The sequence below is a fragment of the Lathamus discolor genome, chromosome 3 (genome assembly GCF_037157495.1).
Source record: "Lathamus discolor isolate bLatDis1 chromosome 3, bLatDis1.hap1, whole genome shotgun sequence".
NCBI lineage: Eukaryota > Metazoa > Chordata > Aves > Psittaciformes > Psittacidae > Lathamus > Lathamus discolor.
Genome location: NC_088886.1, coordinates 59,585,200 through 59,609,840, shown reverse-complemented (window position 1 = coordinate 59,609,840; position 24,641 = coordinate 59,585,200). Strand labels below are relative to the sequence as shown.

Here is a 24,641-nt window from a genome sequence, read left to right as displayed (position 1 = left end):
ACACTGTGTGGGTTAATGGAATCATGGAACAGTTTGGGTTGGAAGGGACCTTCAAAGCTCATCCTGTCCAACCCCCTGCAATGAGCAGGGACATCTTCAACTAGACCAGGTTGCTCAGAACCACATCCAGCCTGGCCTTGGATGTCTCCAGTGATGGTGCATCTAAAAAGTGAGGATGTATCATGCCTGGGATTGATATCTAACACTTAGGAGAACAAAGTAGGTGGTGGATAATAAGGAATTGGCTGTTCCTCCTTTCCCTCAGCAGTAAGGTGCAGGAGGGAGAGTCATCCTTCTAGGGAGGAGAACGCTGCCGGTTACCTGCCTGTGCCAGCTCCACGACATTGAACAAGGCCTCATTTAGCACCCGGTAATGAAGTTAATTCAAGCAGGCACGTCCCTGCCCTCGCCATGCTGCCCCGCATTGCGGACTCGCGAGTTTGCTGGTGCTAAAGGGCAGAGCAGAAATAAATTTCCATACTCCAGGCATGTTTCACCAGCCTGTGCTGGAGCGCGGGCCGGCGTCCAAGTGCTTTGGGTATGAAGTGAATCTGAGCTCCGGGACAGGCTCAGACCTGCTCTTCAGATTGCACCGCGATGACAACAGGATCCTGCTTTTCCATGCGCAGTTGACCGGCTGCCACTGCTGCGACCTGCGGCCGCGACAGCAGCACCCTGCACACGCCGGCCGGAGCTAACCTTGGCTGCCTGTGCTTGGCAGGGACGGGGGAGCCCGCGTTGTGCTGCTGCCGAACAGGACCTGGCAAAGGTTCGTTGGTTGGGAGCTCGATCCGAATCAGGGCAAGCCGTGGCGCAGGTAGGCAAAGATGCTCTTGAGAACGGTGTTTTTGCGTGCAACAGTTCCCTAGTTCCGGTCATGCAGACTGAACAACTACACAGCGACACGGCGCTTTATTTACTGTGGGGGGCGGCTCTTGCGGGGGGGTTCGGCTGGGCGCACCAAGGGGGGTGTTACCGGTATAGGTGCCACCGCAGCGCACGGTGGGGAGCGCCGGGTGACCCCGCCGTGAGTGCCCGGTTCCGGGCCGCCCCGGGCGGGACTACAGCTCCCAGCGCCGCGCGGAGCCGCCGTGACATCATGTGCTGTGGCTCGGCGGTCACATGCCCCGCCGGCCCCTTTGTTTTGAGCGGCGCTGGCAGCGCGACCGGCCACGGCGGAGAGGCCCGAGCGCACCGCACCGGATCGCACCGCTCCGCTCCCCTCTCCTCTCCCACCGACCCGACCCGACCCCCGGGCGGAGGCTGCTGCGGGCGCAGCGCGGCGGGGCCCGTTCCCGGCTGTGAGTGCGGGGCGGGGGCAGCAGCGCGGCGGGGAGGGCGCGGGGCTCCGCCGACGCGCGGCTGCTGCGGCGGCGGCTGGGACCGTTACCCGCCGCGGTGGGGCCGGCGCGTCCCTGCCGGGCAGCGCGGGGCGAGCGCTGCCGCGGCGGGGAAGGGCGGTCGGCAGCGCCGGTGCCCCGGGACCTTCCGGCTCATGTTGCTGTGCGTCCCCCGCTGCGTGCGGCAGGCGGGGCGCGGCGCGTCCGGCCGGTGCCGGCCGAGCGGGGCTGGGGGTGCCGGTACCGGCGTGGGTGCCCCCCCTCGTCCCGCCGCGGTTTCGTAACGCGGCGCTACCCCGCGCCCCTTCGCTGTCGTGCCCCCCTCCTCGGACGGCGGCGTTGGGGGCCCTGCGGGAGCGGATTGGCCGGGGCGGTGCGGGGAGGCGGGGCCGCGGCTCGGCACCGCCCGGGGATTGGGCAGGGCGGGGGCGGGGGGGGCAGCTGTCGCTAGGGCGGCTCGGGGTGAAGGTGAGCTGGAGGGCGCGCGTGCGCGCGGCGGTACGGGGCCTGGAGCCGGTGGCAGTGCGCATGTGCGCCCTGTAACCGGGGGTGTCGGTTGGGGGGGGTTCGGCCCCGTCCGTTTGCGGTGTGTGCCTCCGCGCCGTGGGCTCGCCCCTGCGGGGCTGCCGCGCTGCGGCACCGGGTACAGCCCTGCCCCGCCGGTGGCGGAGCGGCAAGGGGGCGGGCGGTCCTCTCCGAGCTGGTCGGGGTCGCTGGTTGGGCTGGGGAGCGCTTTGGGGTTGTATTTAGTTCGGATGACGCGCTGTTCCCTTATATAGCAGAAAGGGGCAGCAGCATGCTGGGAATGCGGTGGGGTAAAGCTGTAGGAATAGGGCCCCTGGGGAGGCTCCCGCATCGCTACACGTCCGGAGCCCCATTCCTTTAGGCAGGGGCAGTGTCGGTCGGGACGCCAGCCTGAGCTATGAAGTGTGTGTTCTGCCTTTCCCGAGTGCGTGTAAGGCTGACAGTGGTGTCCCCTCCTCACAGCACACGGACAGCACGCAGGGCTCGTGTGCTTTCCCTTGGGGTCGGGGCACGACCTTTCCACTTGCAGCGAAGTCACCTACGGGCTTGTGCGCAGTTCAGAGCCGTTCTTTTTGCTGCCTGTTTTTGTGCGGTTTTACATGATAATCATGAGTCTCACTTCCGAATCAGTTCCTGTTTTTTTGCTGGATGACTTTTGAGGGCTTTTTCTGTGTGTCATTAGCTCGAGTACTGCTGAGTTTTGGCATTCAGAGTTTGTTTGTTTGTTCTAATCGAAGCAGTGTCTAACGTTACAATAAACAGCTTCTACAACAGAATGAACTCCTTACTGTGTCAGTCACCTTGGTCACTTTGATTTCTTGTTTAACAGTTAATACCCTTAAAGACTTCATCTTGAAGGCATTCAAATCCTCAATTTCTATTGTAAATCTGGACCATCTCTTTTTTAAGTCCTTTAAACCCAACAACTTCACGGTCTTTTTTCTCTGTCTCAAGAAGGAGGAGAAGTAAAGGCTGTGTTTGTGTCTGCTGGAGGGAAAGGTTATGGGGCTTTTTCCTCCTCCACTCTCTTGAAAAGAAAACAACAAGAGCACGTGTTGTGGTTCAGCCAGTGTGTTGCAGTAGATAGGACTGGGAGTTTGTTTTCTCTGACTCTTGCGGTAACCCAGGCATCTGAGATGAAGTACATCTGCAGGCCCTGTTGTTAGCTGAAATCACACCAGAATTACTAGAATAGGCTAAACCTGAGCTGCAGTTCCCACGCTTCAGAATGAAAGTGCCCTTTCTTTAGTAAGTTCAGCTGTGTTACCTTGGGGGTGCTGTTATGGGCATCATACAGCTAATAGATGTGACTGCTCTGCAGGCCCGGCTGTGCCAGTAGTGTCCCTGGTGCCATGAGGGTGCTTGGCTGTGCCAGTGGCTCCTGCCCTTCCTGGGGCAGCCGCCTGTTCCACCGCCTTCTTTTCTCCCTTTGCAGACGGTCACCGGTGCGGCCACACCACGCAACTGCCTGTGCTGACGTGACGTGGCAGCGGAGCCATCTCCACTGACAGCAGCAGAAGCCCAGCTCAGCCTCAGGTATCACAGAATGGTTTCGATTGAAAGGGTCCTTAAAGCTCATCCAGTTCTACCCCCCTGCCACAGGCAGGGACACCTTCCACTAGAGCAGGTTGCTCCAAGCCCCATCCAATCTGGCCTTGAACACTGCCAGGGATGGGGCAGCCACAGCTTCTCTGGGCACCCTGTGCCAGCACCTCAGCACCCTCACAGGGCAGAATTCACTATCTAATCTCAGTCTCCCCTCTGGCAGGTTAAAGCCATTCCCCCTTGTCCTGTCCCTACAGGCCCTTGTCCAAAGCCCCTCTCCAGGTTTCTTGCAGCCCCTTTAGGCACTGGAGCTGCTCTAAGGTCTCCCATTCAGGAGCCTTCTCTTCTCCAGGCTGACCCAGCCCAGCTCTCTCAGCCTGGCTCCAGAGCAGAGCTGCTCCAGCCCTCGAAGCATCTCTGTGGCCTCCTCTGGACTTGCATCAACAGCTCTGTGTCCCCCTTGTGTTGTTGCCCCCTCAGCTGGGCGCAGGACTGCAGCGGGGGGGGGGGGGGGGGGGGTGGGGGGGGGGTGGGGTGGTGTCACCAGAGCGGGGTAGAGGAGGAGAATCCCCTCCCTCAACCTGCTGCTGGTCACACCTCAGGGGATGCAGCTTGGCATGTAGTTGTGAAACTACCCCCTGAGGGTGAGCTTTGCAGTAGAGCTCTGCGCACCTGATGACTCTTGCACAGCCTGATAGCCAAGGGTTTCACCCCGACCCTGGTTGTGTGTTTCCTCTGCTGCTTTCCAAGAGTTCTGCTAGTGGCCCAGAGGAGTTCTGTGGCATGCAGGTGACAAGAAAACAGCTTTACCAGAAAGCTGCTAGCTGTGTCCAGAGCTGCGGATGACGGGAGAGGGGTAAGATACATGAGGATGTTGTAGGAGGAGGAAGGAGGAGTTTAGAGTACATAAACGTAAATTGCATAGGAGGATTTACTGATGGAAGGTGATATAGAGCAGGTATTTTATAGATCTTATCTCCTGGCCTGTGAACTGGGCTCTTAGGTTATTTCTGAGGAACATCTTGAGCAGACAAGCCTGTGACAGTATAGATTAAGGACACGGAGGAACCTGATCTTCTGGTGCATACAGCTTAGTTTTGAGACGTGCAGGTAACATTGGAGCCGTGTCTGCATTTGTAAATAATTGTTAAAACCTGTTGATACAAAGTGTGATTTGCTTTCTCTTTCCAGCTTTTTTTTTTTGCATGGGTAGACTCTCTGATTTGCTTAAGGTCTGTCCTTGCTCACCTTCACTCAGGCAAGTGATCCAGTGCACTTTGTGGGGTTTTGATATAATAACTCCCATTAGTTGTTTGGGGGAAAAACCTGACTGTTTCTCTTTTGCTTCATTTCATTTACTGACGAGATCTCAAATGTTACAGTCTCTAAATGATCAATGCTTTAGAGTGCAGAGCCTGTTGGCGTGTGTCAGTACCTTCATACGCACACACAGAAGGTGCAGGCAGGTACATCTTACTCTGTGTGTTTCCCTCCTTTGCACGCTAAACACTCGACTTCAGGCACAGGTTGCCCTCTGCCTTTCCAGAGTTGAGGCTGAAGCATGGGGCAGGCAGCTGGCAGTGGCTGCCAGAGCAAGGTTTGCAAGAAGGCCCTACCACATCTATGTCTGATAGAGCCAAACGTGCAGTGATGTTACTGATAGTCTTACGAAACCTACAGAAGTAATTTACTGTAGATAGAAACCGAAGCATAGTATATTCACAAGCAGTAATTTCTGTGGTAGAGTGTGGTTCTTTTTCCTTTCCATTCTCTGCTTTGTGAATTTGCAGTATTTATCCCCTTGATCCATTTTTTCCATGGATATTTTTAGTTCCCCATTTCTTTAATCCTTTGGGACATTAAAAAAATTAAATCACTTGCTGACCACTAATTTTGTGCTGTTCCAAGCACAAAGAGACATCGCTTCCTTCAGTGAGCAGTCTTAACCTAGAGCCTTTATTTCTGTTTATTAGTGATTGCATCATGTAGTGTCTTCTCAAGTCTTAACGTCTCACATAATGAGAAAGATTTCATCTTGAAGGCCTTTATTTTTCACTTGGTTGCTGTGTTTTGCCCTTTTATGCAACATGCCACTGTCTTGTTTCTGATTTCAGGCTAACTTTGCTTTGGAAAAGCTCCATTAGTTTTAATGGCATTCTTCTGATTTAAATCTGTGACACTGGAATCGAGCCTTTAGTGTTTATATTTTCATGGTTACATTTCCCTCTTCTACTGCTGGTGCTTAATTTCTGCCGAGTAGTGTGGAATCAATTGCAGATAAAGTTCACCGTCAGGGTTAGAGTGTTAAAGCTGGTGAGGAGATGGTGGTTGTTGTTGTTGGTTTTGTTTTTCATCTAGCTTGCGTCATTCCAGGATAGAGTGGTTGTGAAATGCGCTGGATAGAGTATCAGCTACTGATAGACTGTCTATTTCTGCCTCTTTAAAATCTCTCTTAGGCAATCAGTTATTAGATAGGCTCATTGCAGCAGTGTTTTCCAGGCATCCAAGTGACAACTGATCCTTGTTTTAATGACAGTTAAGTATTTTGTAGGGTAAATGAGCCATACCAAGCACCTACATTGTAAATATGCTTAAAAAAATTTATATAGAAAATGATGGCTTTAAACCCTCTTTTCTCAGTGAGTAAATGTACAGCACACACACTGTTCTCTTGCTCTTGGTTAAGATGGTGCCTTTTAAAGCTGCTGTGTAAAAAGCCTGTTTAAAAAAAGCCTGCTCTTTGTGTTCTATATTAAGCGATGATGTAGGCAGACTTGGATGGGGTAATTGCAGCCCTAAAGATGCTAGCACGTCAGGAAATGGCATTGCTGAGAGGAGCCGGTGTTTACTGACTGTGTAAGTGGGGAATGAGGGGAAACTGAATATAGCCTTGCAGAAGCATGACAGAAACTTCCATAAAGTAATTCCTTGCATGTCCTTCTAAGACACACAAATAAATATGACATGCATCTGGAATGATACCTGTGTCAGCCTCACTGTATTTTGGTGGATGTTCATTTTAAAGCTCAGGAGTGGCAAAAAGCCCTATTGCTGCTAGATCGTTGGATCGCATCACCTCTAACACACCCTCTCTGCCAAGTCAGCTGCATTTTCTTCACTTATGGACTTCAATATCAGCATGTGCTAACATTTGAGTACTTGATTTTGGCAACGTCAGTGCTCTGGTAAATGTGAGCCTGTCTTTGCGTGCAGGGGAGAACGTCGTACACTTGTATTTGAAACTGTAAAGTGTTTGAGCAAACCTTCTGCTAGTAATTATTTGCTAGTAGTACTGTGGAAAACAGAAACTTTCCCTGTCCTCAGTAAGTTGCCTTTGGTTCTTATTTCCAGTAGTTTTACACAGACAAATGTAATTCTGCTTTCATTCTGTTTTGGGCGCTGGCAGTTTGCATTAACCTTTAATTGAATTTTAGGCTATTGGACAACTAATTTTTAGATGCTGGGATGAACAGGTGAAAACTTACAGACAGTTATTCATTGAGCTAACTGAATGTTACTGAACAGTTAACATTGTAAGCCTTCATAATATATTTATATATATTGGAAGCAGTGATTTTTGTTATAACTGAACTTTTACTTTGGAGGTTTCGGTCTCCTCTTCCGCTGTTTGGAGTAGTGCTGTTACACTTGTACTTAGAGGCTCCAGCTGAAATTTTCTCATTTGGAAAGAGAAAACCCCAACCTCTGGATCTTTATCTAGGAAATCCTTGGCTTCTGTCAGTCAGGTGACCTGCCGGAGCCGAGATCCCAGTTGGATTTTTATCTTAAACATTAATCAAGTGGTGCAGGGACATTCAGAACTCACCATCCAGAACACGTGTTCTATGGGTATCCTTTGCGATTAACGTGTAGCTGAACATTGTCCTGTGCAAGGTCATTTGCTCTGTGATACTGTGTCACCTCTAGTAAAGGCCAAAAATAGTCACAGTTCATAGTGACCAAACGAGTGTTTTGTCTAATTCTCATAATGAAATTAAGACTGTACCAGACTGAGTACTGAAGTGTTTTAATTTTTCAGACCATAGCACTGTGAAGGAGAAGCTCTGCAAATATTTCTCAATGACTCTATAGCCAACTGATGTAACAATGGTACTAATATTGGGACGCAGACTGAATAGAGAGGATAGCGGGATACGAGATTCCCCTGCCACCAAGCGGAAAGTGTTTGAAATGGACCCAAAGTCGTTGTCAGGCCCTGAGTTTTTCGACTTCTCCTCGGGATCATCCCATGCCGAAAGCATTCTACAGATCTTCAATGAATTCCGAGACAGCCGGTTGTTCACAGACGTTATTATCTGCGTGGAAGGAAGGGAGTTTCCCTGCCACCGAGCCGTCCTCTCAGCCTGCAGCAGTTACTTCAGAGCTATGTTCTGCAACGACCACAGGGAGAGCAGGGAGATGCTGGTGGAGATCAATGGCATTCTTGCTGAAGCTATGGATTGCTTTTTGCAGTATGTATACACGGGCAAGGTGAAAATCACTACAGAGAACGTGCAGTATCTCTTTGAAACATCAAGTCTCTTTCAGATCAGCGTTCTGCGTGACGCCTGTGCCAAGTTCCTGGAAGAACAGCTGGATCCTTGCAATTGCCTGGGCATCCAGCGCTTTGCAGATGCACACTCGCTCAAGACACTGTTCACCAAGTGCAGAAACTTTGCTCTTCAGACATTTGAGGATGTGTCCCAGCATGAAGAATTCCTCGAGCTGGGGAAGGATGAGCTTATCGATTACATTTGCAGCGATGAACTGGTGATCAGTAAGGAGGAGATGGTGTTCGAGGCTGTCATGCGCTGGGTGTACCGGGCGGTCGAGTTGCGAAGACCAGTGTTACATGAACTTCTGACGCACGTCAGGCTCCCGCTGTTACACCCGAACTACTTTGTTCAGACGGTGGAAGTGGACCAGCTGATTCAGAACTCCCCAGAGTGCTATCAGCTGCTGCATGAAGCTAGGCGATACCATATCCTTGGAAATGAGATGATGTCTCCCAGAACTAGGCCACGCAGGTGAGGAGTTTTCTTTCTCTCCCCTTATTTCTGTAGCAGAAGGACGTAGTTTGCTGTACAGATGTTTGATAGACACATACCCAGAAAGCAAAAATCTCTTGCAAATGATTTCATGTCCCATTCTGGAGCCACTGCGGTTACACTTCTGTACGTAAGTGAGTCTTTTTGCACAGACTATTGCCATGAAAGAGAGGACTGTTCGGGTAAGTGAACTCATATTGCCTTGCATGTAAAACACTTCTAAAGGTTCATGTTTGCTAGATGAGATCTGAAGTTAGTTTGTACAACTGCAGTGACTTGAAATGAACTGACTGTGCTATAGCAGGTAAACCATCCCATTTCCCAACCTTCTTTTTATAACAAAGTGATGGAAGTGTACAGCATACTATAAAGGATGGGGATATATAGTCAGAGCATTCACTTGCTACACCACAAATACCTTACAGATGGAGTAGTACAGAGATTTGTAATAGACAACAGACAGCAGAACAACAGGTTCTTTGCTGAAGAAACTAAATCTTGCATTTTTACAGAATTACAGAACAGTTCCTGCAGAGTTTCATGCTTATTCTATGACATTTTAATAATTCAGAATTGCTGCGACTTAATAACGTGTTACACAAATGGGTGTCTGAGGTTGTAAGAAGAAACGAGGAAGAGTCCATTAGTGGCATTTATGAGCAATAGTGGTGGCGATTCATTTCTTCTCCTGAAAATGTCTTTTCCCAGCCTTACCTCCCCATGAAGGCTGACATGGTAGCTGGTTTATTGTTAACTCCAGCTGATTTGAGCTGTAGTTATAAAATCATGTGTTATATTAAGGTGATGCAATGAACTGAGACAGACAGATTGTGTTAGGAGTTACTCTTTGTTTACTCTTAGTCATATGTGGTTGCTGTACAGTCACTGTGCACGGAACCTTTATTTTTTTTTTGGCATGTGTTAAAGGCTTGCTTATGGGGAAAAAAATTACTTGGCGAGCATTTGCCCCATTAGTGGCTTTCCAGTCTTCAGCCCTGCTGTGAGAGACGTTCTCAAGCTCCTGGCAGCCCTGCTGCCAGGTTCTGCAAGCTGTACGCTGCCATGGAGGGTCTTTGGAAACTTGTGGTTCGTGGCAGTTTGGAAACTGGTACACTGGTAGTTTTGAAGACATTTCATACCCTGAGTGTGGGCCTTGGGGAGGGAGTTCAGACCAAAGACCTCCTTGTTTTATGAGCAATGGGAGGGGGGCTGTATCTTGTGTGGGCATCTCATGTGGTGCTTGTTCTGTGCCTATTACTCAATGTGATAAAGAAAGCAGATCCTCTCAGACCTAACAGTTTTGTCCAAGTGCATGGTGTGTGTGTACTTGAGAATCTCAACAGCCTCAGGGTAGTGTTCTAGGTTGTAGATTAAGTACCTTGCCTAATGCAGGGGATTTCTGGAGCTGGGGAGGGGAGGAGCTGGTTTCAGAGTTTGTGGGGTTTGCTTTACTGCCAAGCTTATTAAACTATACTGTGATTCGAGTAGGCAGGAACAAGAGAAGTAATTTACAAAGAGAAAAACTGGCTGACCTCCCAGCAGGAATTTTTTCCCCTTTTCTATATTACATTCATGGAATAGTTCTTTGTCATTTGTTTCTGTTGCCTGGTTGTTTCTGTTGCCTACAGCAAAAAGAGATCATGTTTTAAAACAGTTACCATGTCCCCTTCCCCCATCTTTTCCTCATGCCTTTCCTAGGCATTTCGGGGTGGGGCGGTGGGGTTGGGGGGGAGCAGACACTCAAGCTCTTTTCCTTGTTTCTTGCCTTCCTCGATTTCTTTTTGTATATAACTGTTGCTAAAAGGAGTCAGGCTGCAGGATCAGGAATTCCCACACCAGTGGTTTTACTGTTTCAATTGCGATTGCTTGTGTGAGTATGTGTGCACCTCCAGGTGAAGCGGGTTCTAACCAGTTGCTTCAGAAGAACAGGGTGGATTGCAATTTGCAGTTGTTTTTTATTTTGTTTTTCCTTTCTGAAGCCAGTGAGGAGTTCCCTGAAGTAAATCAACGTTTAAAGTGCATTCTAACAGTTGCCTGCTTGCTCTCTTCCCACGAGGCATGTCTGTCTGAAAGAGGTTTTCATTTACTTACGACGACTTAGTGACATCTTGAGGTTGTCTCTCTTGTGCCTTTTAAGTCTTTCTTGTCCCCTGCTGCTTGTGTTGCATGGCAGATCTCCAAGCTGAGATCAAGCAGTGAGCAATAACACATTTCCATGTACAAAACAAGCTCTTCCTACTGTGTGCTTTGAATTATCTCCAGATTTTCATGTACCTGTGAGTTCTTCAGTCACACAGTTTCTGTTAAGCTGTCTGGTAACAATATGTGAGCGTTCTCTTCAATTAATTAGAAGTTAACTACATTTATTCATTCTAATGCATCCTTTTTTGTTATAATGTAGCCCATTGGCTTTAATGTAGTCCCTTACTTTACCCCCCTAAGGAGATGAGTGTTTATTTCACTTTATAATCTGTCATCCCATTTACTGCCCAAAAGCGAACTAAAAATCAGTAATGATTTACCAGAGTTCCTGAAATTTGTCTCCCAGACTTAAAATGGCTTTGAATGTAATGCGTCTGAACTACTGCAAGTACTTCCGTCCAGCTGACGCTGTGCTGGCTGGCATTCTCACCTCATCTGTAGGTCTGCATGTAACTCAGGACCCCTTGGAAACCTGCTCCTGGGAATGCAGGGGATTATATGGCACTGTGGGTTGTCTTCCACCCCCCCCCCCCCCTTTTCTATTTTGTGCACCTCTTACTGGGGGGAGGGTGTCTCCTGGAATCTGTCTTTGGTGCCTGTTTTAGCTCACCTCTGTTATTCTGTTCACACCATTTCTTCTGAGGGCTGCAAGGCCCACTTTTATTAAGCACCCTCTGTCATTTGCAGACAATGCTTTGGAATTAACCTTAAACCCTGTAGAGTGCAAGGCTCCTTCAAGGAAACCTAACAGAGGAAATGTTTCTTAACTGAAGAAAGGATACAGTTAGATACGTACTAAACCGCTGGGGGAAAGTTTTGGTTTTCTGTGGATTTGAAGTTCTGTACTAAGTGAATATTTTCTTTAAAGAGCAAAACTCCATTGTAGCAATGAACAGAGCTCTCTCCAGTCAAAGATTTTGGGTTCATTTAGTGTTAAAATACAGCTTGATAATCTGGTACAGTAAGCTTTTCAGTAAGCAATGGAGGCCTTGATTCTAATCTAGAAAGTAATCAACAGTCTTCCTCCACACATACTGATATATCTGGGCTTGCTTGTAAGGCAAATTGAGATGAGAGTTACCTTGCTTTTAAAGAAACTCTTTTCCTGAGTAATGCTTTCTGGCACAGGAACTTCCCCTCTCTTATCCTTTGAGAGATTCTTTTCAGAGTTGTTCCTCAAAAAAGCAAAAACCAGTAACAGTAAATACATAGAAACCAGGAAGGAGCATGACTTGAGAGCTGAGCAGCTGAAGAGAGTGTTTCTTCTGACTAGTTCAGGTACGTGAGTATGCTTCCTCAGTTACCTTTCTTCATTTGTGTAAGCTTACATTGTCATTTAGCATAGCCTTTGCCTGTTTAAAATATTCTGAGTAGAAATATATATGGTATATGTAAATTGTGGTCGAGACCAGATATAGACCATATAGAAGGGCTAACTGGTTTTGTTCCTGATGTTTCAAACCAGGGAAATGTCATTGGGATGTATAAGTTAATATGTGCATAAGCTCCAATTAGAAAATTTGAGGATGGATCGTGCAACTTTTATCACAAATGCAGTCATAAGTTGGGTTTGGTTTGGGGTTGGTTTTGGGTTTGTTTGGGGTTTTTTGGGGGAGAGTGGGGAGAGAACCGCAGTACTTAGCAATAGTATGAATAAGATCATATATTGGAATCACAGTTAAAGCAGAACACAACAAAAAGGTTTACCAAAAATAAGATTAATCTTGCATTCAGTTTTACTTAATTATTTTCAAGCAGTCCTTGAAATAACTGTATCGGTGCAAAATCCTTTCTGCTGAAAATGCACTAAAAAGAAAGGATTTTGACAAACGGTTGCTAGACATTGTAAATTTGAGAGGAGGAGTGAAAGTTGGTCCTAGTTTGATTGCATGTCAAAGACGATTGATTCTCTACATTCAAGTGGGGATTAACGTAACGAGTTCTGTTATTGCTGTGAATACAGAGTATGTGTAATGCAGAAGCATCGGGTTGATAGAAGGAGACTGAGTGTGTCGAATGTAATTTAAAGGCTTATTTGTGTACATTACAGACTAATGCTTAATTTTTTCATACAGAGTTTTAGGTTTTGTTTTAGGCTTGAATTCTTATTTCAGCTTCATTAATGCCTTCTTCTATCACTGCACTTCTTCACTTTTTTAACTGTCCATTGGCTCTGAGGTCTCTTTTCCCTTGTTTTGGTGATTAAATGCCTTTTTTTTTTTTTTCTTGGCCAGTAAAGAACCTAAACCCTTTAAAACTGAATATTTAAGCAATGTAAAGTCCCATGAATTACGTGGTGGGGAAGGGTTCATGGGGACTGGTTTCATTGTGACTGCTCACCTTGCCTCACTGTCTGGCCTCACTTGAACTCTGTTTCTGGTAACTCTAGGTACACAGTCAAAGGAAAAGTATTTCTAGAGGAAGGGTTTTCTTTATTTAATTATTTGATTTTCACACAGGATGTTGTGCAAAGCAATTCCACCACTTACAGCACCTTTCTGTGTGGTAACCTGCTGTGTAATGAGACAGCTGGAAACAATCAAAACCTCTCTTTGCTAAATGACTCTTTCTTTGCTGTGTAAGTTAATGCTAAATAATAAACTTTCTTGTTTTCACACAGTTTGAAGACAGTGGTGTTTGGCCTCCATGTACTACTAAGTATCTTCTACATCTGGGTTTTCTGTGTTCACTTTTCTAGATCAACCGGTTATTCTGAGGTGATAGTTGTTGTTGGAGGCTGTGAACGAGTTGGAGGGTTTAATTTGCCATATACTGAGTGCTACGATCCCGTAACAGGAGAGTGGAAGTCACTGGCTAAACTTCCAGAGTTTACGAAGTCTGAGTATGCAGTGTGTGCCCTGCGGAATGACATTCTTGTTTCAGGTGAATAATCCTAAAAACATTTAAGATTTTGTCTTTTCTTTGCTATGTGTTTTGTTTTGTTCTTTCTTTGTAAGTAGCGTTACAGATCTTTGTGCTGTGAGCTTCTAGCAGCTCAACTGAAAGTCACTTTGGTTTGGGGCTGGTGTTCACCACTGACAATCTCACTATAGACTGTCTATAGACTATAGACTGTGTTTGCTGGGAGTTTTGCTTGGTATTAATTGGCAGGCTTTTACAGCTGATTCCAGGATATTAGTTGTATGTAAGGAGACAAGTTTCTGCTCCTTAAATGCACTGCTTTAAAATATACTAACAGCCTGTTTGCAGCAACAGTTGGAAAAATCTGAAGAAACAAATCCCAAGCAGTCTTTTCCCAGCAGCATTCTCTTTGCTACAAAACATGCTGTATTCTGGTTAAACCACTAGTTGTCTGGGAGCAGCACAGCAGTGTTATGTTGCTGTTGACTTGCTTCTGTCGTATGGGTTCCCAGACTCCAAAATTAAAACAGTTTAAGCTTCTTCTCATGGTGGGAATGTAAAATGGAAACAAATTCCTTTTAGAACCCGAGTTGGGGACCCATTTATACCAGCCTTTTAGGGTGAAATGAGCAATAGCTGTAGGTTTTTAAACATCTCTCATCCCATCTTTTAGCTAGGGTTAAATTTATAGGGTTCAGCCAATGGCTTAGACACCAAGCTCCATGTGTCAAAGAAATTGTCTCCTCAGATGTGTAGTACCTGTGTCATTTGAACAAACTGTAAAACCATGGAGATCATAGAATCATAGAGTCATAGAATAGTTAGGGTTGGAAAGGACCTAAGATCATCTAGTTTCAATCCCCCTGGCCTTGGGCAGGGACACCTCACACTAAACCAAGATGTACACATGAACCAAATAGAGGAACAGCTGGGGTTATAGATGTGCCATGAGGCACACAAACAGTTAAAGAATTCCTATCTCAAGAAATCATCTGAAGGGAGTTTAGCATGTTCCTGAGAGAGGGGCACATAAGTAAAGTAACTTGTATGTTCCCATGTTTGAAATCCACTGAAACTGACTTTTTTCAGTCAGTTTGTGTGAACATAGAAAGATCTTTATTTTACCTAAAAAAGACATCAAGTTTTCATTGCCTGCTCTACAGAGGTATGTTAATAGTTAAAATATCTCATTCAATAGTGAATTTACTGAAATTGGCATATTTTTTGTTTTCCAAGGTGGAAGAATCAATAGCCGGGACGTTTGGATTTATAACTCTCAACTTAACATTTGGATCAGAGTTGCCTCCTTAAATAAAGGCAGATGGCGTCATAAAATGGCTGTTCTTCTTGGTAAAGTAAGTATGTTAATAATGGTTTTATAGTGGGGATGTTTGTATGTAACAAAACAGCGGAGCAAACATACATAGTATTCAGCACTACTCAGTATTACTTTGCCTTGACATAAAACTACTAGTTGGGATCAATTGCCCATGGGATTCTGTTAATGAAAGTTAGGGAAGACATGGTATCCCTTAGTATCTGTGGTTAGGCAAGCCTGTGGTATCCCTTGGACTTCTTAAAGGTGAGACTTGCAGCTGGTGCAAACAGAGGGAAGAAGGTAAAAAAAATAATAATAAGGCCGGCTTCTTGAATATGAGAGAAGCAACAGGAAAGTAAAGTTTACAGACTGAAAGGAAGAAATAGTTCTGTGAGCAAGTATGAAAAAGGCAAAACTCAGAAAAGCAAAGGTAAATTCAGATGGATTCTTGCTGTTGCTGAGTTTAATACGTAAAAAGAGAAATGCAGAGAAGTGCCTTTTCTAACAAATGGCATTCAAATAGGAAGTTTCTAGCTCAGTATTAAAAGTACTATACATTGGACATGTGTTTGCAATGCCATTGCACACATGACTGAATGGAACTCTCCAGAGAGTCTTTACCTGTTATTTTTAGACAGTATCCTTCTCCTCCTGAGTATAAATTAAAAATAAGAGAAAAGCGTCCGTTCATAAACCTAGCAAAATTATGGTTCTTGCAGCTTTAAATTTAATTAAATTTCATCTTTAAATGTAATAACTACTCTAAAAATGAAATGACAATAGTTTTCACCACTTTGCATTAGGTGTATGTTGTTGGAGGATATGATGGGCAAAACCGCCTCAGCAGTGTGGAGTGTTACGATTCATTTTCTAATCGATGGACAGAGGTGGCTCCCCTTAAAGAAGCTGTGAGCTCTCCGGCTGTCACCAGCTGTGTTGGCAAACTCTTTGTGATTGGGGGTGGTCCTGATGACAACACGTGTTCTGACAAGGTGAGTTAATTGTATTTGATTGCTTCTTTTATCCATGGTAAACAGTATTGCTGATTTAAAAACAGGTAAGAGAGAGATCTGTTATAACTGTTCTGTTGAATGGAGTATGGAAGTACAGTAATACAAAAAAGAATAAGAGTAGAAAATGTTAACTCAGTAGGATGCTGTTACTGTGGTCTTCCTCATGGGTACTGTCATTGGCTGCACAAGTTCTGTGAATTCTTAAACTTGAATGTTAGGAAAATAATGTTGAACATAGTGTATATGTAGACATTATTGATATGTAGACCTATATTTATATTACCTTCATTTTCCTGGGGGGATATTGCCCACCAGGTATCGCTGCTTTGGCTTTCCTTGTATAACTGTGTGGGTGTGCCAGGTTAGTTTTTGAGTTCAGTTTTTAATCTGAAATGCATGTATTTGCTTTCAGGTTCAGTCTTACGATCCTGATACTAATACTTGGTTGCTCCGTGCAACTATCCCCATTGCAAAAAGATGTATTACGGCTGTGTCTTTAAACAATCTGATCTATGTTGCTGGTGGGCTTACCAAAGCAATATACTGCTACGATCCAATCGAGGACTACTGGATGCATGTACAGAATACATTCAGCAGACAGGTAATTAACACTAAAAAACCTGCAGACATCTGAAAGGTATTTTTTTACATAAGTATCTTGGCATGAAATGAGTATACTTGTTTAATGGCATCTGATTCCATTCTTGCTATACTTCATGTATGTAATTGAAACCCATGCAGAAGAGGAAGCTTCTAAACCAGTAGCATTCAGCTGGCTGTCACTGTTAGCGAGTCCAGGCTTCTTGTTTGAGAGCTGTTACTGTTGGAGAACAGTGTAACAGTGTAATGGATGATGTTTTAATTGTATAAAATCCATCTCTGTCAAGTTCTACTGCATGTTTAGACTGAGGATAGTAATGTCCATATAATTGATTAGAGCCTTTCAGACCAAAAGTACTGAGGCTGTTTTTACAGGGTGAGAAAAACCCCACTGTATAACACAGAGTGTCTGACTTCAGCAGAAAGAGCAGTATTACTTCCACACATGGAACACTGAGTAGAATTTAAAGCTGTGTCCCCATGGTAGTGAAGTGTGTGCATAGCTAATTTACCTGCTGTTTTTAAAACATCAATCACATGCTCTATGGTGTCCACCTTAACAGAAGGGCCTTTTTGCTGGCCTTCCCTGTATTCCTTTGTTTTGGTTTGTGTTATGTATTTAACAGAAGATTTTTCCATGCCTGCTTTTAAGGAAGAAACAAAATCCTATCTCTTTGCTTCAGGCAAGACGTAGAGCTGTCTTTTTCTTATGCACTCTTTTCTTAGTCATAATTCTTTTGCTCTCCCCTGTTTGCATCCCTCTTCATTATCTGTTACTTTTCTGAGGTGCCTCTCCTTGTTACGATTTTTTGCATTAATATTATCTAGTGTGGTCCCTCTTCTGAAAACCTTTGTTCTCTTCTCGTTTTCTTTTCTCAGATGTTTAACTGGTAAGTGCAGAGTTCAGCTGTATTCCATTGTATCCCTTGTCTGAGCTATGTGTAGTGAAGGCCTAGACCTGAAGTAGTCTTTTCTGAGGAATTGTGCTGCTGATTTCCCCAGTTACTGCAGAAAAATAGGATTTTCTGCATTGCCCCTTCCAGGAGGGAACAGTATAGGCCAGTCTGTTTACAAACTGTACTCAACAATGCAGTCCTTCACTGGGATAGACATGCGGGAATTGAGATTATGATGTTTAAATAATCATGTATTTCTTTGTGTATTTTGAAACAGGAGAACTGTGGCATGTCTGTGTGTAATGGAAAAATCTATATCCTTGGTGGAAGACGAGAAAATGGTGAAGCCACAGACACTATTCTTTGTTATGACCCTGCGACGGGCATTATCACAGGTGTAGCAGCCATGCCCAGGCCAGTATCATATCACGGCTGTGTGACGATTCATAGATATAATGAAAAAGGCTTTAAACTTTAGTTTTTTTCTTGGAAAAAAAGAAGATGGCACGAACGAAACCAGTGGTCTGCTGCAAGAAAGGCTTTTTAAAGATTCCTGGAGTGGGAGAATGTCCTTTCCCTGCCTAAGTGTCATATGAAAATTATATCCTGTGCCTTTAGAAAAAGAGTTTATTTAAACTGCAAAACAAGTCTGCAGATCTATCCAGTAACCAGAGCTCAGTTTCATCTACTGTGGGCTCTGATGCAAAAGCAGTAACAATTCATTGTATTAGTGTTCAGAAAGTTTGCCCTATGTGTGCTTAGTAATTAAAATCTTGGAAGCTTTTTGGGTAAAGTGCCTTCACAAGCATTTGTGCCTGTGTCCTAAGAAGCGTTATCTGCAAGGTGTTTCAGGTTCTGCTAATTGGAAAAATACATGGGCAAGTAAATTCCAAAGAATCATCTAAGATGGCTACCTACAATTTAAAAGCTTAAGTAATTATAGTTCATATGCACAGCATTCTTACAAACAGTTTACTTGCCTTAACTGAGTAGATTTTATGTCAGGTCATACATGGTTTGGAATTTAAACAAAACCAAACAAAACAAACGATGTGGGACAGAATCTCTGAGGAATGGGTTTTGAAGGAGAAACTGGTTGTTTAGTGAGCCACTGCAACTCACTGCAGTAACAATCATGTATCTTAGCACTATGGGCCTTATTTGTAGTGTTGCTAAGTGTTCATCAGAAGTACAAGGCTACATGACACGGAAAACTAGTGACCACTGGGGTGTAGGCACGCATCTGTGCAGCAAGTCTGGAATCCCAGTTTTTAACTTTCTGAATAGTAATGGCTGAAGTCTGAAAGTTACTGGGTTTGCTCTTGGCTCACTGCAAAGTGTCTCTAAACTATTCAAGAAATAAAGGGTCATGACCTCTGGATTCTAGTGCTTTTTTGAATCACATTATGAATTGCCTCACGATAGATGTAGGGAATGGGGTTGCATCCTACAGCTTATAAATTGGTCCTTCGGATATCTCATCTGCAGAGATGGCAGAGTACCTGCCAAGTATTTCTTGGCCTTTCTTCAGACAATCACACACTCTAGCACAGTTAAACTACTGTATAAGCTGCTTGGCCACAGATAAAGAAGTTCTGGAAAGGTCCCTCGTGTCACCAGAAAAAATATCTGTGGACATGTCCACATAGCCATATGAGGAAGCTCCCACATAACATGTTTTGGGTAATTTTGAAGCTTCAGAAGTGCCTGTATTTTGACATACACACACCCACACACCCACACACCCTTTTTTTTTAAGTAAATGTTTTTGGTTCCTTTTAAGTCCTCCCTAGGTTTCTGTGCTAGGTCTCTTTATTTCCAGTACACAGTTGCATAGTTGAGGCACAAGTTCATAAAAACTGAAATAGCACTTGAGAGCTGGAAAATGAATAGGATTGTCTGTGTACCAATTTCCTGTTAATCACCAAAATCCTCAGGAACTGCCTTTCAAAGGAATTCTGAGGACAGCAGCCAGTAGGGAAGTTGATCAGTGCCAGAGCAGAAGGAAAACATAAGGCCCCTGCAGAGACAGCCCTGGCCTCAGGGTTCTGGTCTCCATGCTTGCTCAGGAGGGTGAAAACAAGCACCATCTCTGGAACATTGTTTGTTCCACTGGACTATCCTCATCTGTTTGCTTAGAGTGTTTCTTCATGAGATGGAAATTCTGACCCTCAGTGAAGCTGTGCCAAACTGGGAGTCATCACTTTGAGTAACATATGGTCGTGACTTTTAAAGAGCACTGGGAACTGCACTTAGTGATGCATTAACTTGTAACCTCAGGAAAGGACACAAACTTCAGTTTCTGGCTGAATACCAAATGTTGCTTTGTATATGTTAAGAATACTGATAAAATACAGATCTCTGCATATCAGTGATGTAATTAGGAATTCAGTCCCTGAGCATGTACATTCACATTGCCCTAAAAAGAAAGTCCCTTGGGAATGTAAGACAAATGAATCTGATTAATTAATCTTTTTCTAAGTTTCTTGTGTTTCTGCTTACCAAATGTTACTTTGAAAAGGTAATTTCGCTACCTGTGAATAAGGTCCGTTGATAGCAATGGTAATTGCCCAGTAACTGATACTGTATACTAACACTGTATATAACCTGTGCCATCATTGTAAATGCACACGTAAAAAATTATAGGAGCACTTAATTAGAGATGCAATTTGAAAAATGCTCTCCTTTGATTCCCATCTTGTTTGTATTAAGACGCGTGATGTTGATTGTCATGCTAAACTGTTTTGAAACATTCTTTATTCTGTAGGTGTAGAACAATGTCATTTATGTATAGGTATCTTTTAATTAATCTGTGTTTATAATACTGCACTACTCTGTAAATAACAAGATACCGCTTTCCATGGGTTTGAAGATTTATTTTATAGTTTAGTTGCTTTCTCTTAACAATTTATGTACCGTTACCTATTATGTTGAAAATGACAGTGTTTAATGAACCAGTAAATGCAGAAATGTAGCTGTAGAAGAAAACTTCGCTTAGAATTCTTGAGAACCTGTATTCAGTGCTGAACAGTTACATGTGTGGAGCATTGCTAAAGTGGCAGTTATTCATGCAATGATTTCCTTGCTTATTAACTCTGTAAATAATTTGCACTTAACAGCCTGCTGTATTAGAAAAGTTATTTTTTTAGAGGCACTAGAAAAGAAAAATTCAACTTTGGTTTAATGAAAACGTACCATTTTTCTAAGAAGGATGCATTAATTTGGAAGTTGCGTTCCTGAGCCACCTGTTCTCTAATGCATTTCACTTGGGTATAGATGAATTCAAAGATTTAAGCTCTCACTGTTAGGCATATCTAACTCCTTGCAGTTCATGGGCTTGAGCAGCAAGTTGTGTGGTTTCTGGCTGTGGGTTTTGGGGTGGGTTGTTTTTTTTTTTGTTTTGACTAGGAGAGAAACTTAGTAATGCCATCTAGTATAATCAAAAGATTTCCATCATAAATGGTAATAGGTTTGGTATCTATGAAGTAGAGATACCTGCACAAAGATGTAAATTCAGTCTAACTATACATGGGCTCAAGTATCTCCAAAGTCACACCCAAAAAGTAAATTCCAAGAGCTAATAGTTCACTCCACTAAACAGATAATTACCTCTTAAGTGTTTCACTCCTAAAAAGAAATGAGAGTAAATGTTTTTCAATTTTGATGTGCACTTCATGAATTACATCCTTCTGTTCCTAGCAGTATGATGTTAATGGAAAAGAAAGGTGATGCTTCCTTGCAGCATGGCTTCTAGAAGGTTCTGAATAGATAACTTCAGGACTGTATTACAATGCAGCGTATAGCCGCCTGCTTTTAGATATACCATGCATTCCCTCGTTTTACAGCCATCAAGTGTGTAGCATTGCTTGGTAATCATCTAGTTTTCCCTGTAGGCTCCCTTCTTGGTAATGCTTCAGTAGACATAATTTGTGGAATCTCTTCCACTTGTACCATCAGATGATCAATTTTATATTATGTGCCTGGTATGCATTTTGAGGATTAGGCACTGTGCTTGCCACTCTAGCACCAAGGGTCCAGAGCTGTAGCATTTGTTTTGTTTTAGTTGGCACCAATGCAGGTCCTGTCAAAGACTGCTTTTGTTTCTACTCTCTGCAGCAGAGATAGATACCTTTCATGCAGATTGCTGACATGGACCCTTACTATAGTCAAGCTTTTTAATGGTATCTTTAACACTGCAAATTTTTGAGAGAGGTTGATGTAGGAAGAGGAGGCACTCACCTTGACAGAGCTTCAGAGGAAGCTGTGGTCATCTGTGCTTCAGAGCAAGGACACTGCTTGACTGCTCCAGCTTCTTCCTCAAAATACTTGAGCTCACCATATTATCTTAGGTTATCTCAGATTATTTCAATTTATCCTGCTTTTGTTTTATTTGAGCTGCAAGGACAAACAAGACGCAGTCCCACTCCCTGTGACTTCAGGTTTCCCTCCTGCCCAAGGCACAGTGGTGAGCTGGAGCTGTTGCTTTCAGTGTGTAGGCAGAGCTGTGAACTTAGTTCAGCTCCGAAGAGAGAGGGAAGAGAGAAACTCATTGGGGTGGGATGAGAGGTGACACAGTGTGTTTGGGCTTTGTGCATTTGGCTGGGCTTGCTGAAACCAAGATGTTCTGGATGCTCAGAAGTCTGCAATTTCAATTTGAAACTCAGGTGGTAAAAAAACTTCATGTTGTCTACACTGAACTAAGTTGAAGCAATAAAGGTGCATATATGTTCATGGTCTTCTAGTGGCAATGTTCAGGAAAGCCAGAGGTTCATTCTTCCTAATTGTCCAACTAGGGAAGTATATGTGGATTTGTTGGTTTGTTGTTATTTTCTACCACTGAATTGGCAAAAGCCAATTCAAGAGCATTGAGAAACTCACAAGACTTTGCATTGTGAGGCAAAATGAGTATTTTCATCCGAATGTAGTCTCATGCACACAAGAAAGTACAAATGAAATGGTTTGTTGTGCCTGGTTAAAGAAATCTGAGCAACATACACTCATAAAAGGCGTCTACAACATAAGATGAGATTTTTAAGCAGAAATTTGCTATCTGATTGGGGGCCAAGCAGTGATTTTATTTTAACATGCCTAGCACACAAGTTTCCGCAGTGTTGCATTATTTCAAGTGGCATTAATAAAAATGCATCTGTCAGTTCATTATGACTGTGTCAGTGCTTTGAGCATTGACACAATAGTCAACAGCCTCCTACCAACCTCAAACCAGATGTGTGACTTGGATGTTCTTTGCACACTGGCTGTCTTCCCTAACTAACATTACACATAAAGTATACAGCCCTGATAATGTTACTTAAGAACTTGTATTTACAGGGACATTTCTTTTTTTCTACTGTAATGCTCCAGTCCATGCTCATATGTTTATGTGTGCCTATCTGTGCATGTGAATAATTCTGAAATCATTTTCTGATAGTGCTGATATAAGTAATACACATAAATGCTCCTCTGTACAGCATGTTGATAATGTAATTATGCCTTACTTTGTATCATTAGTTCCAAAGAAAATACTGTGTGTTAATTTTGAAAAGACCTGTGCCTTGAATTCGCCTTCTATTTTTATCTATTGTGAAAAAGAGCTTGGATTACTTCTCCCAATTTGTTGTAGTTACTAGATTCAGTCTTACTGTCCAGATTCTTGATGTCCTTCTAAGAGAAATAAATCTTACCATTCGTTAACTGTAATAGTTTAACTTCTTGTTTAGAATATGCCTAGAATGCTTCCATTATTACAGGCTGTGGTTGATTTAATCTAGGGAAATCAGTGTTTGTCTCTTCCTATTCTTTGTTTTCAGCGCTCCTCAGTTGCAGAGGATTGGAGTTTAGTCTTTGACTTCCTGTCCTTAACATGTACAGTCTTGTTTTAGTAAGCAACATCTACGCTCTTTCTGAACACTGACTTGTCAGTCATGAACCTCTTGTTCAATATACATAATATGAAGCAATAATACGGTGCAGCATGACACTAAGGAAATCAAGAGACTTGAATGTAATGTATTATTGCCAATTTCATCTGTGTAAATGCTGGACCTGTGAGTCATTCTCCTCATGGTGCACCTGTAGCAATTTGGAGTTGGATTAATAGGAGCTACTTGGACAGGGAAAGAGAGTTTACCTCCTGAACTGTTACTCCTATGATATCTTCACCTGAAATCATGTTTTGATTTTCCTTTTTGCTGAGGAAAACAGCATTTCATTATTCCTTGCCAGTTCCTTTATTTAATGAAACATAAAAGGCATAGTTCTGCAAAGAGCTGATACTGTCTTCAAGAACAACCTGGTGCAGCACAAAGGACATTTGAACAAAAAAAGTGCAGACCACTTACTGTGTGCCAGAGTCAGTGTAACGTTATCTCACATACAACATTAAGGTCTTCAGATTGTGCTGGCAGTAGGAAAGTGATTTTGTAATGTAGCACAACTGCAATAATACCCGTTATATTTAAATATATTTCTTGCATAAATCTTTGAAAGTTTTTTAAAGTTCAGTGTACCTAATAAACATTTGCCTTTTGAATAGTTCATTGTGGTTTTTTTAGGTTATGAGGAGTTCCAGAGTGGGGCTTGGCGGTGCAAGGAATAAACTCTTTGTTTCCTCTGGGTCATTTAACTTGTTGGATTCTGCCCCACTGCAGTCTCTGTATCTATCCATTCTTCTGTCTCACAGTCAAGGTGTTCTCCCTGCTCATCTTTTCTGTCTGGCATGGAACTTACTATTGATATGAATAAAGGCAAGCTGGAGGCTGTGAGGCGGAAGAGTGAACTGAGAAAGAAAACGGGAAAAGTGATAAAGCAGGGAAGTGGGATGTGAAATACTGGCTAGGCCTGGGTATTAGGATGGGAAAAGGATGTGAATGGACTTGAAAGACAAAACTGGTGTGGGGAATCAGGAAAAGGTAACATAAAACTAGGAAGATGACTGGCAACAATACAGAATCCTATAGAACATTTACTCCCCTAAATTTTGGTACTTGGCCATTTTGAGTTCCCACTTGCTGATGGCAGAGTGAGGGTTCAGACTGTGATGGAGTGATACTACCACAGTTGAACTGATGGAAAGAAAGTATTTGTTTTAATACCCCATTTTTAGAGATTACATCCCTCCTTCACAAATTTTTCTAGCTGTACTCCTGGCTTCCTCTTCCCTGTGTGTTCTGGATCTCAGAATTTGCCCTTCACATAATCCTAGTCTTGCCTTCTTCCCCAAAACATTTCTTTTAGATACTATTGAATACAGCCTCCATAGCTTTGCCCTGTAGCCCACTGAAATGTGATCTGTA

General features: G+C 43.7%; 1 protein-coding gene across 5 annotated transcripts; it reads left to right on the top strand.

Moving 5' to 3' along the window:
• Nucleotides 1-614: 614 nt before the first annotated feature.
• KLHL24 (kelch like family member 24) lies at nt 615-23,880 on the top strand. 5 transcript variants are annotated; one of them, XM_065675512.1, is made up of 8 exons: nt 615-817; nt 3,301-3,401; nt 7,450-8,437; nt 13,359-13,543; nt 14,759-14,877; nt 15,644-15,832; nt 16,266-16,454; nt 17,627-23,880. In XM_065675512.1, the coding sequence occupies exons 3-8, from the start codon at nt 7,518-7,520 to the stop codon at nt 17,825-17,827; spliced, it is 1,803 nt and encodes a 600-aa protein (XP_065531584.1). In that variant the 5' UTR covers nt 615-817; nt 3,301-3,401; nt 7,450-7,517; the 3' UTR covers nt 17,828-23,880. The 5 variants fall into 5 exon arrangements, with proteins under 5 accessions (XP_065531584.1, XP_065531583.1, XP_065531586.1 ...); XM_065675511.1 differs by lacking the exon at nt 615-817 and adding an exon at nt 1,042-1,301; XM_065675513.1 differs by lacking the exon at nt 615-817 and adding an exon at nt 2,003-3,113.
• Nucleotides 23,881-24,641: the final 761 nt, after the last annotated feature.

Coding starts and splice junctions, on each gene's coding strand:
- KLHL24 (XM_065675512.1), top strand. CDS start 7,518: ATGGTACTAATATTGGGACGCAGACTGAATAGAGAGGATAGCGGGATA. Junction 13,544..14,758: donor GAATGACATTCTTGTTTCAG/GTGAATAATCCT, acceptor TTGTTTTCCAAG/GTGGAAGAATCAATAGCCGG. Junction 15,833..16,265: donor ACAACACGTGTTCTGACAAG/GTGAGTTAATTG, acceptor ATTTGCTTTCAG/GTTCAGTCTTACGATCCTGA.